At 45.5% G+C, this 16,973-nt stretch overlaps 1 protein-coding gene across 2 annotated transcripts in view; it reads left to right on the top strand.

Moving 5' to 3' along the window:
* The window catches only part of LOC122578019 (neurogenic locus Notch protein), a 181,962-nt gene that overhangs the window by 122,987 nt on the left and 42,002 nt on the right, over positions 1-16,973 (top strand). For both annotated transcript variants that reach the window (XM_043749856.1, XM_043749857.1), the window contains one exon: positions 5,926-6,108. In XM_043749856.1, the coding sequence (XP_043605791.1) occupies positions 5,926-6,108 (183 nt within the window). The remainder of the gene's footprint in view (positions 1-5,925; positions 6,109-16,973) is intronic.

Raw genomic sequence — 16,973 nt, 5'->3', positions numbered from 1 at the left:
GAACCGAGAGATTGACCAACCGCTGCTACCGAATGAAATAGTCGCGTACATACGTATAGCTCTCCATAGGGAGAAAGCACAGGCCCCTGTCGAGCCGACCGCGACTACCCTGCACCATATTTCGACCGTTAAAGCCTTTTTGTAGCCGCATAACGAATCAAGGATGCCAGTTTTTCTGGACGAGCCAGCCCTATTCGGAAACCCGTTCGTTTTGGACGGGTAGACGGGGAACACATCGTGTGTCTTGCTTCGAACGCGAGGATTGTAATTAGGAAGACGTTACTCAAACACGCGTCTCCTCGTTCCTTTTTCTTCTTCTATCGTCTCCTTTACTTGTCGTTTTGCTTCTCGTTCTTCTTCGTCGGCCGCGTATCGCGGGCCCTCGGACTCGGGCAAACAAAAATTATCATCAGCGACGAAAGAACCGTACAGCCGGGACGTGTATCCGTATAGTCTCTGTAAACGACGATAGAACTATCGTCCGACCGATTCGAACTATCCAGTTCTTACGTAAATTCGAACTAAACTTTTTCTTCAAATCCATCTTCGAAGATCATCGATACCTTAAATCGTAAAATCAAACTTTTATTATGACACACCGAACGTTCGCCAAAGCTATCCGAATTTTCGAATCTCTGTTACCTCGACCTTCACTATGCCAACCTATTACGGTTACTAAATCGCGCGCTCATTACCTCGGTACAACGTGCACTACCGTCATTCATTTATTCTACCCAATTCACTGCACTCTTTTTTTCTACACATCGCTTTTTTCTTTTCACGTCGCTTCACGTCCATCTTCGACTCGTTTTTTTTTTTCTTTTTATTTCTTTAATACAAAAATTTGTCCACAACGAAGCAGTTAACGATTGCAATGTTATTTCGGTTAATTGCAATTTTATTCGCGAGAAACCTCGATTCGTCGAAATTTCGCTCTTCTTCCATAATCGCACGGCACGGTATATAACGAGTTTTTCGTATGCGACTGCCGCAAAGGGAAAGCATCCCCAGCGGGATCGGATAATTTCGAAGAACAAGGTAATTTATTCTGCCCGCGAGATAATTCCGTTTCGCCGCTCATCTTCTTGCAATTCGTCCGGAGAAGATCCGACGAGTCGCGAACGAGAAGAAGAAAGAAGTTCTTTGTCGCGTGTGTATCGTTAAGTAACGCCATAAATATTTACGCCGCATCTCCGAAAATGTCGGCCCGTTTGCAACGAAGGACCACCGCCGCAAACCGGGTTGTTCTTGTCCGGTGTCGAATTACATTGGTCCGGCCATGTTCGCGGCCGCCAAAACCCCGCGCGAACGTGACACCGTCGAGACGTCATAATTCGTGACAGCGCAGCGACGCGGCCATGCGAAAGTACCTCGCGTGTCGTGGATCGCGCCACCTCTCCCCTTTTATTCCGGTGTTTTTTCGTTACTCCCTTGCTCGGTTCAGCGTCGATCGAACTCGGATCAGGAGCGAGCGGTCTTAATTTCCAAGCGAGCTGAAGTGATCGCCAGGATGGCGAAGCGACGGTCAAAGGGGGAGATGGCGAAGTTGCGTGGGTTAGGCGATCCGGTTTGGACAGTCGATTTCGTTTTTACGACGTAGATATACATAGTACGCGTAAGTAGTACGAGATACGTATCGTGATTTGTAACACGCATCGAAAGATTCTTGCTGGCTCGAGTGGCAATCGAATGTACATCGAATGTACATCGAATGTACATCGAATGGACGGAATACGAGCAATTCCGAGTATCTATCTGATTGTATTTGAGATTGTATTTCGAGTCTAATCGTATTTACTGTACATAGTATTTTATAGATAATATCTTAGAAATACATAGGATTTTTGCACCGTCCAAGTTGCCGTAACTACGTAAGAATCGACAGTCTGTTCGAAGCAAAGAACGATGCGACGTGCCCGAATCAGGGCAAAAGTCAACGAAAAGTCACCGTCTTTTCACGATCGGACGAATATTCGTATTCGTTAGCCGTATTGACGTAAACGAGCAGAAATTACAAACTGAATTAAACGTCGAAGGAAAAATATTACGTAACCACACGTCGATCGTAATCTAAACGTCTGTCGAACGCGTAATTACTAACACTCGCACGAATTCAAGTGTTTGTTTTGTATAAAAAGCTACTCCGTACAAGTCGTCGCGGATAGTTTCGAGGAGAATTCTCGGAAAAATCGGCTCGGCGATCAAATTCCTTCCCTTTTTCTTCGCTTGTATTCGCGTAACGGCCACTTGACGCGAGTTCCGCGAGTCCGATCATCGCGTGCCAGCGCAAACAACCAGCGGTAACCTGTAACGAAATCCCTTTTCCTTCGTGATCAAGCTCCGTGCCGGTGCTGGAAACCCGCTTCCTCACTTTCTTCGTTTTAGAGCCCCAAAGTCGACTCGGCCGGATCTCTCGGCTCAGAATCAGCAGGAACCAGGCCTTCGTTCGCTACCTGTCCGCTAAACAAAGAGCCATTGTTACACCGAAATTTGGCAACGTTGGCCCGACAATGGGGTAAGCCGATACGAGGCACAAGGAGTTCGTATACCTGACCCGATCGTCAGGAATGCTTGCACCATCTTTCCACCGATCGAATTGGCCTTTAAAATACTGAAAATCCGTAACAATTGTAAATAGCGACTGTTTTACGGAAAACGTTCTTCGCAAGTTGCGAATTGCAAAAATATGAAAGCCGATAAATGACGTACAATCCGTTGATCTTCCACGATATCGCTGCGCAGGTTGCAAAAGACAGAAGGTCGGTAATAACGTTTCCGAAGGCCGGAAGTGGAGGCCTGAAAAGAGACACATTTCCCGTGGTCTGATCTTTCCTCAAGGGAACGCAACGGTGGCGGCGAAGCACCAACCGATCTAATTAAACGCTAAATTGTTATATTAAGTTTGATAATAACCATAATGACCTCGCGCTCCAGCCTGTGCTCTGTTATTATCTAGATTGCATATTTTCTGGTAGATTAAGTTCCTCGAGAGCAGCTCCTCTCGGAGCCAGCGCTCTCATCGTCGCAGACAGATCGAGGAAAAAGCGCTACCTACCAGCGCGTTTCGGCGCGTCGACTCAACAAAACTCGTAAACCGCGCTTCGACGTCGAGAGTGCAATTGATCGATTATCCGTGATATTATATTCGAGAACGCGGGCCGAACCTTCTCGTACTCGTACTTCTCGATCGAGCATCGTCAATGGCGAGTTCTCCAAGCAGTCGCGATTAACCGAATCGCTGACCGAAGCGTCTCGTCGGTGTTCTCTTTCGCCGCTACTTTCGTTCGCTTCCGTCTATCACGTTTATTTGATTCATTCTCTGTAGCAAGCTATTCTCTTTTTAACCGTAGATTCGACCATTGAAGTTTTTCGATGGAAGGTAGTCATTTTGTTTAACTCGATGTAAATTTAACAGCGCGCTCGATAGCAAGCAAGTTCTGTTACATACATCTAGGAACTTGATGTACCATACGCATCGTTTCCCGACGCTAGCAACACGATTTTGCCCGTCAAATTTCGTCTCGATTCGCCATCGATACCTTTCGCGAGTATAGCCGAAACTAGTACCGAATATCACCTGCAATCTTTGCTTGCCTTTCGCTAAACTTTTCAACTATCATACAATTTTCCCATATTTCTTCTAATGACCATCCTCTAGAAATGACAAAATATACTTGTCGCGCTTGATTAAAGCTACCTCGAGGACAGAGCCGCCGTAGCACCGTGTGCCAGTCATCCACCTACCTCCCTCGCATCGACTCCGGTCAACTTCAAGTATCGTTTTCTTTCATCGTCTGTCGACAACACCGATGCCCACCGTCCTTGAAGATCGTTGATCGCGTCGTCTCGTCCACCTATTCGTCGTCTGTTCGTTTCTCGCGGCTCGCACTCGATCGCCGACACGACCCAGCAATGCGTTTCTTGCCGCCCCCGGTTACCCGGTAACACGCGTACACCCCTCGCCTTCCGCTTTTTCTTTCCTCTTCAACGTCCCTTCGTGAAACATCGCGCGCGGCGACAGCAATTGCGACGCAGAGTTGGAAAAACCATCGTTGTGTTACACGAGAGCGGCATCCGACCGTGCCGCGAGCGACGATATCGCTTTAGTTGTTCGAAAACCTCGTAAATATCACTAGTAATCGTTGTACGCGTTGCCTTGCGAACGAATGTTTCTTTTCGAATGCCACGCGCGTTGTACGCTAAGGGACGACGTGTAACACGGTATCGAACGATTCATCGAGTGATTCACCGAGGATTTTTGATCGCACATTTTCAAGTGCATCGAAACTTGGCTAAAACCTATAATTCGTGATAGTCACATAGCTCTCTCTCTCTCGCTCTCTCTCTCTCTCTCTGTGGAAGTAGAGAGAGGATTGCCGTACTTACGCTAAATCCCACCGAGTCACTAAGAATTTAGCTCGTAACGAGACTGATTATTAAACGATTTATATCTTTTCCTATAACTGTACCCTTTAATGGTATAAACGCGATGATAAAGGATAGATTATTCCGATTTTTCTATTAATATCCTATTAACGAGGAAGAAGATGCTCTAGATACCTATCTACTTTCTTATCCCTATAACTGCATTTGATATTCCATATATGTACGTAATTCAAAATAGTTTCAGCCAAGCACCTAATTGATTGTACGAGAAATGGAAAAAATCGTGAGAAATTTTTACACGATTCTGTACTAAACTGCGAAAGCGAAAATGAACACACGGTAGATTTGATATAAAAATGAAAGCTGTTAGAACAATTGCTGTTAAAATAATTGCTGGTAAATAATAGCGGTGTAAGTAAGGAATAGCGGGAGAGAGCTGTATGCAACGTTAAATTTTCTATAAAAAAGTCTATAGGATTCCAAAGATTGAAACATTGGCTTGCGTATTCGTAGAAGCTTGGAGATTCGCAAAAAATGCTTTTGCTTTAAGCAATTGGCTATCGTTTCTTCCGCTCGTCTCGTTTTCATATCTCGACCATTTTTTCTTTTCTATCGAACCATCGATCGTACTTTTGCAACGCGTTTCCTAAAATTCTAAGATCTTTTCTACATTTCGTCCCATGCGTATTCGCCTTAACGATATCGATAATGCAAAGCACAAGCTCTATTACAATTTCATTACAACCAAGCCTGTCGAATAATACTCTGATGAAATTACAATCGCGAAATATCACGATATAGAAGCAATCTCGCAAAAATAACGAAAGGATTAACTAAATTAAGGCCGATATTTCAAGGAAGAAACGGTAGCGAAACTCAATGAAACACACGAATGACGAAGAAACAGCTGCCAGCGGTAATTATCTTATTGCAATTAGCGCGAACCGCGCAAGTTCAAGAAAACGAGCAGTCCAAATGGATCGTTGACCACTCTCGAGGAACAAGTTTCATTCTCGGGGATGACAGGCATCTTCCTTCTTATGGTCATCTTCGTCGTCGTCGTCGTCGTCGTCGTCGTCGTCATCGTCATCGTCATCGTCCGTCCGTCCGTCCGTCCATCCATCCATCCATCCATCTATCCATCCCTTTTTCTTCTTTCCTCCCTTTTTCTCTGACGGCTGCGCCTTTAAAATCTACGTCGACCTGGCCAATTAAGGCTCGCTATCGTGCATTCGTCGCCCACGTGCTGCACTTTGACTCCTGCCATGGTTAATAATTAATTATTATGCACCGAGCGTTCACCAATTCGCAACTGTTATTTAATTACCGAAGCTTTTGGGTGTTAAAACCAACCCAACGTCTTTGTTCCGAGTTTTCGTCTCGAAAATTATACGCTTCGTCTTTCGAACTGTTGCTCGTTCGTTCATCTTAAGCGCGAAAAGAACTAATATATATATATATATATATACTTTCATCGATAAACCAAACGAATCAACAAATTGTTAGCATGTTTTTAACTTTTTTCTTGCATTTTTCTAGGATCCCCTTGTGAACACGATGGTATTTGCGTAAACACACCTGGCTCTTTCGCCTGCAACTGTGCACAAGGATTCACGGGACCGAGATGCGAGACAAACGTGAACGAGTGCGAGTCCCATCCCTGTCAGAACGACGGCTCGTGTCTGGACGATCCTGGAACCTTTCGTTGCGTCTGCATGCCTGGTAAGCCAACTCTTCGATTCTTTCCACCGTTTCTACCTTTCTCTTTCGAAAACCTGCCATCGAGAGGTGTTCTCGAAACGCGACAGTGACCGCCAGTACCGTATAGGAACAAATAGTCCCTAGCTATGGTCCGCACGGTCATAAGTAAGCCAGATCGCAGATCACAGATTACAGGCGAATGTTCGTGTCGATCGGATTCGCCATACGATCCATCCAACTGCTTCGCTCGTGTTTGTAAAACTAGCAACGTGATTATTTATTAGACGAGTTACGCGATAATAATTTACACGTGCTTTGTATCAGATACTTACGATGCAACTGATTTGAGATTTTCGTGCGGGTCGATGTTATCGAATTTTGGGAAGCATCAAACTTTGCCATGCCAGGCAATTTATTAGGTTGGAAAAAAGATCAAAATCTAAAGATAAAAAACGGTACAGGCTAGTTAAAGCGATCGTCATGCGCGTAACGATAATTGCGTGGCGGACGATAATTGGCAAAGAATCTCGAGTTTGTTGGGTCGCAAGATGGATGTGGATGAGCGATACGAACGAAGCAAAGGCGTTTTCGTGGAAAAGTGGTTGGCGTTGAACCAGGCACGCTTTGCCAGCGGTGGAAATCAAGATTTCACCGAGGCGATAGTATATACACAGAGAGATAGTGGCGAGCGCGAGCTGTTGCTTGAAAACCGTGTGCCCCCCGGAGCAGCGATGCCGCGGTGCCGCGGTGCCGCGGTGTCGCCGGTAAATTCTTCCGAGATGACAGGGCCTCGGATTGCGTTATCTGATGCGCGGCAAGGACGGTAACTCGTTTAATCTTTTAACACGGTTGGTACGCGCCTCAGCCACGCGTAAGTCAACCTTAATTGTTTGACGCCGCGCTATGGAGGAAGCATGTTTCCGGCTTGCCAGCCGGAGAGGAGAAAAGATAGGCTTAAGGGCCTAGCATAGAGAGGGTCAATCGAGATTCTGCCGGTCGATAATCGTCGATGTAATCGACAGAGAATGAGCTGTGCACGCTCACCAGATATCTGCAAGATGGGCGAGAACGAAGAATGGCTAGTGGCGGCGTTGGTGGTTTGCGATGTCGAGTCAGAGGAATCGGGAAATCGAAATCTATGGTATCAGCTATTATTCGAAGGAGTTTGAGGATTTTTAAGGTTCTACCAGATTGATCATTTCACGAGTTTGCATCGTTTTCCTTTTTCCAGATGCTTCGGCTTCTTTTCGTAGTATTTCGTAGGTAGGTCTCCGTGTTCGAGGAACAGGGTTTCAACTAACTTCAAATACGGTAGAGCTCCGTTTGTACGAACCTGTCGTGGGATAGGTCGATTTGTATCGTTCGGCCAAATCGTTTGTATAATAGGTGTCTGTATCTATTTCTTCCTATCATCTATGATTTTTCGTTCGGTTAATCGGAGTTCAGGATATTCACGCAACAACAATGCGCGAAACGTTTCCTCTTGAATACGTAATAATGTCGCAAACTTGTCGATCAACTACGAGGCATGAGAGTGTGTCGTACAGCAACGCGTGTCCCTACTATTTACATCTTATCGTTGCACGCTCATATTATAAGTGGTGAAGCGACATTAGACGATGGTAGTTCTTATACGTAATAAGAGGTGGGGTAAGATTCAGATAACCATGCCATGAACGATCGATATCGGACGGATATCTTGTCCGAAAGATATCGGACAATTTTAAATCTATCGGATACGACTCTTTCTTTTCTCTCTTTTCATCTTGCGAAGTAAACAAACACATCGTACAATTTCTATAATTACCCGAAAAATCGTTTCTTTTTTCATTCCCTCTCGCCAAAGACACGGATCTATCCGCGACAGATCTTTCTCCAAAAACCGCACGAGTTTGCACGTTGTTCTTAAAAATTACAGGGTTCGTTAATAGGGAAGAAAACACAATTGCAGGAAAATTTCGATCGATTTAACGGATCGAAACTGCGAAGCAGAGCGAAATTCGAACAAGAAGAGACAACGAGTTTCGCTGGTGAAAATAATTTAATCCGGCTCGCGTCCTTCCTTTCGTGTCTGCTTTCTGAAACCGGTTGGATCCTGTCCATCTACCCCCGAGAGATTCGTCTGACGGCGATCAACCGTCGTTGGTCGGGGGTTTTGGTAATGTTTTGTCATGGATCGATTCAACGGCCGCAAATTAATCGACAGCGAATCATAAATACGCGAATGAAAATTTTAAAGAGAAATTTCCGCTCTCCTCCTGCATGACATTTATCGATCGACTCGCGTGATTCTTTCTTCCCTCTTTCTTGCTCGAACTCGGTACGCGTGTCTAGCATCCCTTAAAATTGAATGGAACCTGTCGGTGTTCAAACGGAGATGATTCGATTTCCACTTGAACGCGCAATTATATGTGTACGTGTATTTCATTTACACGTAATATGTATATACATGTTATATATATATTATATATACGACTTATGGACATAACGAGTGAAACCAATGTGTTCAACCACGGCGGAGCGTCAAGAGACAGAAATGCCCTGGTGCCGTGCACATCGAACGATCGAATCCAATGGACCTGTTTCGACTAGAGCAGCGAACAATCGACGGTGGCTGGAGGGAGGGAGGGAGGGGAGGGGGGGGGGGGTCGAGAAGGTAGAACGGGGCTGGACGGTTCCGAAAAGCGAGAGAGCAAAAAATGAGAGACGGGCCGAAGGGGACGAAGGTGGAAGGGTATGAAAGACGCGAGGCAAGGAAAGAGCCGGGAGGGGGCAACGAGTAAAATATGATAGCAGGATTCGCGAAATATGAGACCGAAACGGGGGGATTCTTTGCCCCAGGCCCCTGTACGGGCACAAAGGCTTATCTTGTCCCTGGATTGGCCATTGGCCGAGCGAACTGCCATTTTGGTACTCCACCTCCGTCTTCTCTTCTTCTTCTCTTTCTTCCGTCTCTGGCTGTACCATGCCCTCATCTCCGTTTCTCTTTCTTAAACCTGGTCTCTTTTTCGTCCCGTTGTTTCGAGGCTTGTTGCGTCGGTCCGTTTGCTGCGCTTTCCTTTCTTGTCGGGTCCTGCTGTCCCGTAAAAGGATCCGCTAAATAGCGCTAAGAGGTTCGAGGAAAGAGGATACTCCAGCATTCAGAATCTCTGGCAGACGAGTTGCATACGTGCCACTTGCGTCCACGCTGCACACTCCACGCACCGCGTCTCTCCGACTCTCCACGCTTCGTATCGGCCTTTGTAAATTGCTCTGGTACACTACATTTGTGGATCGAAGCGTCCTTCTTGCCAGAGCAAATCGCTGTCGTTCACCATCGTTTCTTCTTCAGCTCGATGAAACTCTGCCGCTACTGGCACGCGCGATCTGTTTTTCGATTTCTCGGCAACAAGTTGTGGAACGGAACGCAACAAGATGCGGGAAAGTGTGTACAACACGACGAAAGAAAGAATGAAATTATCCATGTAATTTCCGCAAGCAATAGCGAACACGTTGGGTTACCTGGCAAAATGCAAGTGGCAACGGCAGTTGCTCGTCACCGACATTCACACTCACACTCACGCACTGACGGACGATAGCGATTACAAGACTACAGACCGATCTGATAATGCGATTCATCTGATAATGTGGCCCTCTGGCTACGCGTACACGCTGTGTATTTCGTATTGCAGCCTTGAAAAACGAGGATTAATAAGTCGGTAGCGTAGGAACAGCCGTAGGTGCAACCACGACAATTGGTACAGTGAAAAAAAGAATGAAGCATAGCGTTCGAATTCGATAGTAATCGACGAGATTACTACTTACTGCCTTGCAGGCAACATCGTTCGACAATCATCGATGGTAAAATGGTAATGTTGAAACACGATTACTTTATAACGTAGGACATGACATTTTTCGGACCACGTATCACATCGATATCACATCGTCGATACCGATCGAATTGTATTCGGCAAGTAATTCTACCATTTGAAACATCTTCTGGTTACAGACGCGATGACCGTGTCAAATACTTGACGGTGGCGCGGATTAAATTGCTTTTCCCGCAAAATTAAACATATTCTTGATCGAAATATTTCGTCGTAAAATGAAATGCGCGAACCAAGGAACCTACGTACGAAAATATTTTCGGTGTAGCAGAGTACCAGCTATATCGTTTCGCCAAAGTATATGGTAGCTACCTGACCGCGATGATGATGTAAAGGTGGCATCGTGCGAAAGGTGCCATAGATCGTCCCGATGAACAGTCCGACAAAGGCAAGACGATGTTATCCGCGACGCCATCTTCTCAGGTATACGTCCAGGTGTTCACACGGAACCGGGAATTCGCTAGTCACACAGTGACCGGCGCTCTTCCTCGGATAAAAATACCACCTAAAATACCACCTGATACATCAAATTTCGTGGCGCGCCGAATCTGGAGTTTCAATCGTTGTTTCTACATATACGAGTGTGCTTTGCGCATCGTATATGAAAATTGTTGGAAAAAGCGATCGGACATTTCATTGAAATTTATTTCATATACTTTGATTCGCTCGATATACGCTACTCTTTTTATTCCATACTCTTTACATACCGCGAATACACGCGTTTTCGTTAAAACATCCACTTTAAATACGCAGAATTCTTTCAACCAAATCGTAGGACGAAGCAGTTCCATCTTTCGTTCCACGTTTCGTTTTTCTCCACGATAATACGCACTTGACAGAAAAGAAGAAAATCTATTTCGAACATATATATCGACGTGCTTTCGATTGGACGCGACAACAACCCATACCTCGTAATATAACGTAACTCGATATATAAACGTGTGAGCGGAAGAAGGAGAGGGAGAGAGGGGGAGAGAGAGAGAGAGAAGAGAGAGAAAGGGAGGCCGAAAACGATGGAACAAGTTCTGGCGTTGAGAGCCAGGAGAGATGTTCCATCGGAACACGCGCGCTATGATACATCGTTGAAGATGTAGATTGCTTCCAGCTCCTAGCGCATAATCCAGCAGCCTTGCATTGTCCACGCTGGACAATGGCTGGCGCGTTCTGTTATCTCGCAGCCCTTATTCGACTCGCTTCTTCTTTTCTACCAGTCTCTCTCCCTGCCCTTATAGCGGTTCCATTCTTCTGCCCATGGATCGTGCTTAGTAAATCTTGGCTGGAACGGCCACAACATAGTTGCCGCACAATTGCGCCGATTGCGAACAGTCAGCTCAAAGTAACTCTTTGTTATCTCAATTCGATTTTCCTGCAGGAATTAAGAAGCATTTTCTTCGGAAAAGAAATTCTTACCTTGCTTTCCGTTAAAGGAAACTCGATGCTCGGTTGGTCGATGGCGTACTTTGGACGATGGACGTGCTTTTTAAGCAAGTTCGTTATTCTTCGTTATACCGATAGAATATAATTTAAACTTCTATGCATAATGTAACTGAAGGACAGTGACAAAGTAGGTTGGAATTTTGAATAAATCGTAATAGAGACGATAGATCGAGTAGATTCTGTTCGCATCACGTTTCGTTCGTTCGGTCGTTCGTTCGTTCGTAGCGTTCTCTTGAGATTCTGTCGAACGTACAAGTCGATATACAATTTTTAAATAACTATTTCGCGTAATCTCCACCACGTCTGTTTCCATCTGTTTTATTCTCGTTCGTGGTTACGAACCCGAGTAGTTACTTATTAACCTAATTGTCAACTCGATGTGACAAATTGTCAACTACATGTACGTATCATGTATGTAATATCACGAACCAAAGTGTCGAACGAGAAAACAGTACCTACAAAATCTTTGTAATCTTTGTGCGATGTTGTTGTCAAGCTGACGTATCGGTGTACACGTCACAGCTGGATCGAACGTATCGGCCCTATATCAGAGGAATAATTTATCAGAACAATACCGATATTATTGCCATCGATCAAAGAAGCTCGTTTCGATTGACATATCCCTTCCTGTCCGAGACGTTGCAACGCCGTGGCACGATCCTTGTCGAGCTTCCTTCTTCTTTTTCGCCGATATAAATTATGCTTTTGTTTCTTCATCGGGACGATCCGAGAAACGATCGATCGGTCCGAGCAAAGATGGGACGCGACGCGACGCCGCGCCACACCGCGCCGTCGTCGACGAAAAGGAAGAGGTTGAAGTTAAAGGCGACTGTCAAGAATGACGGCACCCTCCCGAGAGAGAAGACGCGCGCATTTATTGTTCGCGATTCGAACGGGTCCCTTGGTCCATTTCGCGTCTCTCTTCTTCCTTTTTATTTCGTGCCTTCCTCCTCCCTTTCTCCATGCGCTGTGCGACTGTTGCAGCATCCTGCATTCCGTTGGCCCGTTAGCCGATCCTGTTTAAAATATCCTTTACGATACATCCAGTTTTTTTTACATACATATTTATATTACAGAGGGACTCGAGCTCGATCGACGAAAATTACGCAAATTCGTATTACTATTCCGCATGAAGAAAAAGGGCTCTTTTTCGCAAATACAGAGTAGAGCGAACTCCGTTTACCCAACACGACTTGTGCTCTTCTTAGGGCTTAGGGCCTAGACCAATGGCAAAGAGAGAAATCCCGAAAATGCCGTCGGTTTCACATTTTTTTTTTTTTATTGCTCTTTAATTAATTTCGCAATTCGAAAATACGCTGTACGAAACGAACAATTCTGCGACCGAATGGAAAAAAATGTCCAACCACGTCTAACACTGTTTGCCAACAGAATCGACAAGGCGCTTGCCTAACTAACCCAACTTGTTTTTCCGATATCGATCGCACCTCGAACCAACCAAGTTCTGCGAACTCGCACCACGTTATAAAGTGCTTCGATTCGTCAACTTTTAAACGGATGTCTCGGTTTATGCGGTTGACCGAAGGTCGGTCGGTAACCGCGACAGACGCGCGACTTTCTGCGCTTTTTAAACCCTGTATACGTCTCTTTCTAGCAATTATCGGACATTTGTTACTCTGATACGATCGAATCCTCATAGCGGACCAGCATATTTCCTCGTAATTTTTTCCATTAAAAAAACGTGAAACGTGGAAACGTTGTACCGAATCTACAAAAACCACTCTACTCTCATTGTCGTTGACCAGGCCTTCGTCTTCCATCTTCGATCCTGTCTTATGAAACGCAACAGGATCGAACGATGCTCACACGTTACGTAAACGTTAAACCATTCGCCGCGAGGCGACGCGATGCGACGATGCGCTCGCTTTCGAGTCGGGTCACCGCCGGTGGCCCCATCTCACCTGGCCGAGAGTCGTAGCTGTAAAGCAGAGGTCGCCGCAAATCCAGAACGAATCGAAAGTGCCTTCGAAGGTTCCTTCGATTTCTTTTCCCGACCGCATGCATTTCAAGTAGCGAACAAGCTCGTGCATGTTTGACAAACGCTCGTAGACTCCACTTGTATTTCAAGTTATATATTCTAGAACGATGAAAGGCGATATTTTTAAATTTAGGTTAGCTACATTTCTCTAGAGTAGTTGATTTTATACGATCAGAGAGCAGACACAACGTCGATCGTTATATTTTCACGTATACGATGCCCGACGAAATATTGATTTGCAGTTTCAGGAGGTTTTTTTGGGGGGGTAGGTTAGGTTAGTTAGGTAAGATACAAGAGCAAGGAAAAACCACAGCCGCAAAGTTTGGAATTCTTCAGAAATTCGGAGAATTGGGAAATGTTACAACGTTTTTTCTTTTGTTCGAATTATTTTCACGTTGGTATGATAAACGTGGCAATCTCCTCGGTCGATCCTATCAGAGGATTATGTAACCAGACGGGGCTGTTAACGGAAGAGCGCTGCGCGGCCGTGGCGGCGGACTTCTCGCAAGGAAAAGGTTTAACACCGCATTTACTAGAAGGAGACGCCCTTAAGCTAGAATAGAACGAAGCCGGACAGGTTGTTCCGCCTCGAACTGTCGCCGAGTTTCCACGTCCCTTGCGTTCCACGGCTTGCGTATATTCCGCGTACACTCGTATCCCTTATAATCGTTACCGCGACACTTGCACGAGCGAGTCGCGTTGCAAGATGAACAGCCCCGATGATCCGCCGGATCTGCCAGAGCTTTGGTCGATGCGTGTCCTTCGTGGAAGGCGATACGTGGACGCGTCCGTAGTTGCCAGGATCGCGGCACGGCGCGGCAGTGTACGTATACCGTTAGGCCACATCCAACGCGTGACGGCCCCGCAAAAGGCTGCGGACGATCCCTGATCCTCGGAGACGATAGCCGGATGACGAGCGAAGCCCGGTAGAAAAGACCGTTTGACGAATAGACAAGTCGTTATAAACACGAACGTATATACCGGCACAGACCGTTTCGCTACCGGCCTCGGATGGAGATAAGCCTCCGTTGCCATCGACATCGACTCTGCCCTTTCTTCTTCTCCTTCCGCCTCTTTTTATTCTCCTTCCTTTACCATCCTGCTCCTCCCTTTCCTCTTTTTTCTCATACGTTAACCTTAACCGATTGCGATACGTCCGTATTTGAACGATACGCCCCTTTCAACCTTACTTACACCCTACATACTTTGTCCTGCCGTACGTTCTATCATAAATATATCGAGTGCTCGTAAAAGGCTACGAAACCTTATAATCTCCAACTAAATAGGTAACAATAAACTAATATTCTACAGCGGCACGCAAGCTGTCCAAGGTTATTCGTTCATCTGCTTTTGTAAAATCTTTCTTCCAGCTATTGAAATTTCTACCAGGAATTTTGCAGGTCGCATTCTTTCATTTCTGTCTCTTATCCCTACTTTCTACGACATAACGTTTACATAACGTAATAACAGTGCAAAGTACTTGGCATCAACGATGTACATTCCGTGTCAGCAGGAACGATGGGATAAGCCGCTTACTTTTCACAATTTCATCTTCTACGAGAATTTTCTTAAGCTACCGATTTCATTGGTTTGCTATAATCGACGTTATAGAGATTGTTAATAATTATCGTTTGTACGCGCTTACGTTGCTATAGGAAGAGTTGCCGACTCTTTCCGTATATTCGATAATTAAGGTTTCCCTTCACTTATCTAAAATGAATGTTCCGCTGCTGCTCGTCCAGTTTCTTTTCTTTGATGTCTTCGGTTCTGGTATTCTTCTTCTCCGAAACATTCCGACTATCTTCCCAGAAGCCCTGTATCGGCAGATTTTACCGCAGAATTCGATCTGCAGAAGTAGACGACGATTCGAACGTCGCGACTAAAGTCCCGACAAACACTTATCGACACCGGCAAAACGTTCGTTGCCGCGTGATGTCGGTTTCTTCGCTGTGGCGCGTACTTGCACGCGTGGTGCTCGGTTTTGCGTGCACGGTATTTATAACTCGATCCTCTTATCTGGCACGATTCGATGACACAGACAAGTTGCCACGGCAACTCGTTTGAAATCTCAATTTGATTTACCGCGCCGTTGAAAGTCGACGGGTTTCGTTCCTCTTGGCAACGTTCTGTCACTGCTCGACTATCTTTCAATATGCGAGTTGCTGCAGGATCCAGGGTGAAGGAAGAAGGTTGGCTCGGCAGATATCGATACAAGGTGAGTGGTGTGATATCGTGAATCGCGTTCCTACACTGTTTGTCCTTTAGTCGTACAGAGTTTGGTGTACCGCAAATCTGAAACGTAAATTTATTCAACAGCCATTTATTTATCTGTTTGGTTGTTTTCTTCGTCTCTGACGGGCTCGTCGACGATCACGATATCAGTTACTTCGTAGAAAACAGGAAATTGTTCGAGGAAAAATGTCGAATAATGCGAAAAGAGACAGATTGACGATTCAAAGAGAACATTTTCAGGATCGTATCTTCCTCACGGATGCAACGAGGCAAGTACGTTCTACGGTTCTACCAATTTGACCACCTTTCTCCAATGGAAACGTAGATATATTTGCCGTTGTATAAATCTGATAAATTCTCTCCTTGTTCTGCTTAATTAAGCGTAACTATTGTCGCGTTAACGGTTAATATATCGATGTCTGATGATACCAGGAGAACTTGCACGTTCTAATACCGCGGCTAAACATCGTTAATTTCTTCCATCGATAAATCGATATGTCCATTTGACGAATCTATCTTTCCCGTTAACAAGCGTTCAGGCTACAACACGAAAGTTCTCGTCGCTGACAAAATGCGTATATCATCGATAATTAATAATGCAGGGCACGCGCACATTCCATGTCCGTATCGCGAGGAAAGCACGAGCAAACAAAAACGGTTTTCGAACTAGAGAGGGTTAAGAGGCTGATGGTTTCTTTCCCCCGCTGCTGTTCGTTAAATTTCGCGAAAGGACCCGCGAAAAAACGATCCGAGTAGAAAAAACAATCTGCCGGCGATCGATCAGCGAATCGAACAGGCGGGGAGGCGATGTCGTTATCGCGCGCCGAGGAAATTAATTTGAGCGACGAGACAAGCCGCCGGTTTATCGGTGGGAGTTAATTGCTAGCCCGAAGTCCGAGCCCCGGTGCGCGACGTGGCGGCCTCTCGAATCCCCATCGTTGCGCTCCCTCGTTCGTATCGTTTTCCATCGAAGGCGCGCGCAAAAGCCGCGTTTGTACGTCGCCGGTACGCTTGATTAAAAGGCAAACGCGATGGTTATAACGCGATCGGAATCCAACTGTATTTGCGGCTCTTTGGTGGAAATTTTTCCAACGACAACGTACACGCGCGCGATCTGTTGATCGATGCACATTTCTGTTAATTGAGCAGAATCGATCGACTCGATCGAGATAAATCACCAAACGTACATGCGCCTACCGGAACAACGATAATACCGACGCAAAAAAGGTACTTTTATTTAATCGTTCGTAGAAGTAAATAACGAAAAAAGGAAACAAAAGAAAAGATAAAGCGATCGTTAATACCTAATTCGATTATTTCGATTTAACCTTATTCCTTATTACCTTATTCGATTT

Source organism: Bombus pyrosoma, linkage group LG3, assembly GCF_014825855.1.
Source record: "Bombus pyrosoma isolate SC7728 linkage group LG3, ASM1482585v1, whole genome shotgun sequence".
Taxonomy (NCBI): domain Eukaryota; kingdom Metazoa; phylum Arthropoda; class Insecta; order Hymenoptera; family Apidae; genus Bombus; species Bombus pyrosoma.
Note: the sequence above shows the minus strand (reverse complement) of the source record. Positions and strands in the feature narration are given on the sequence as shown.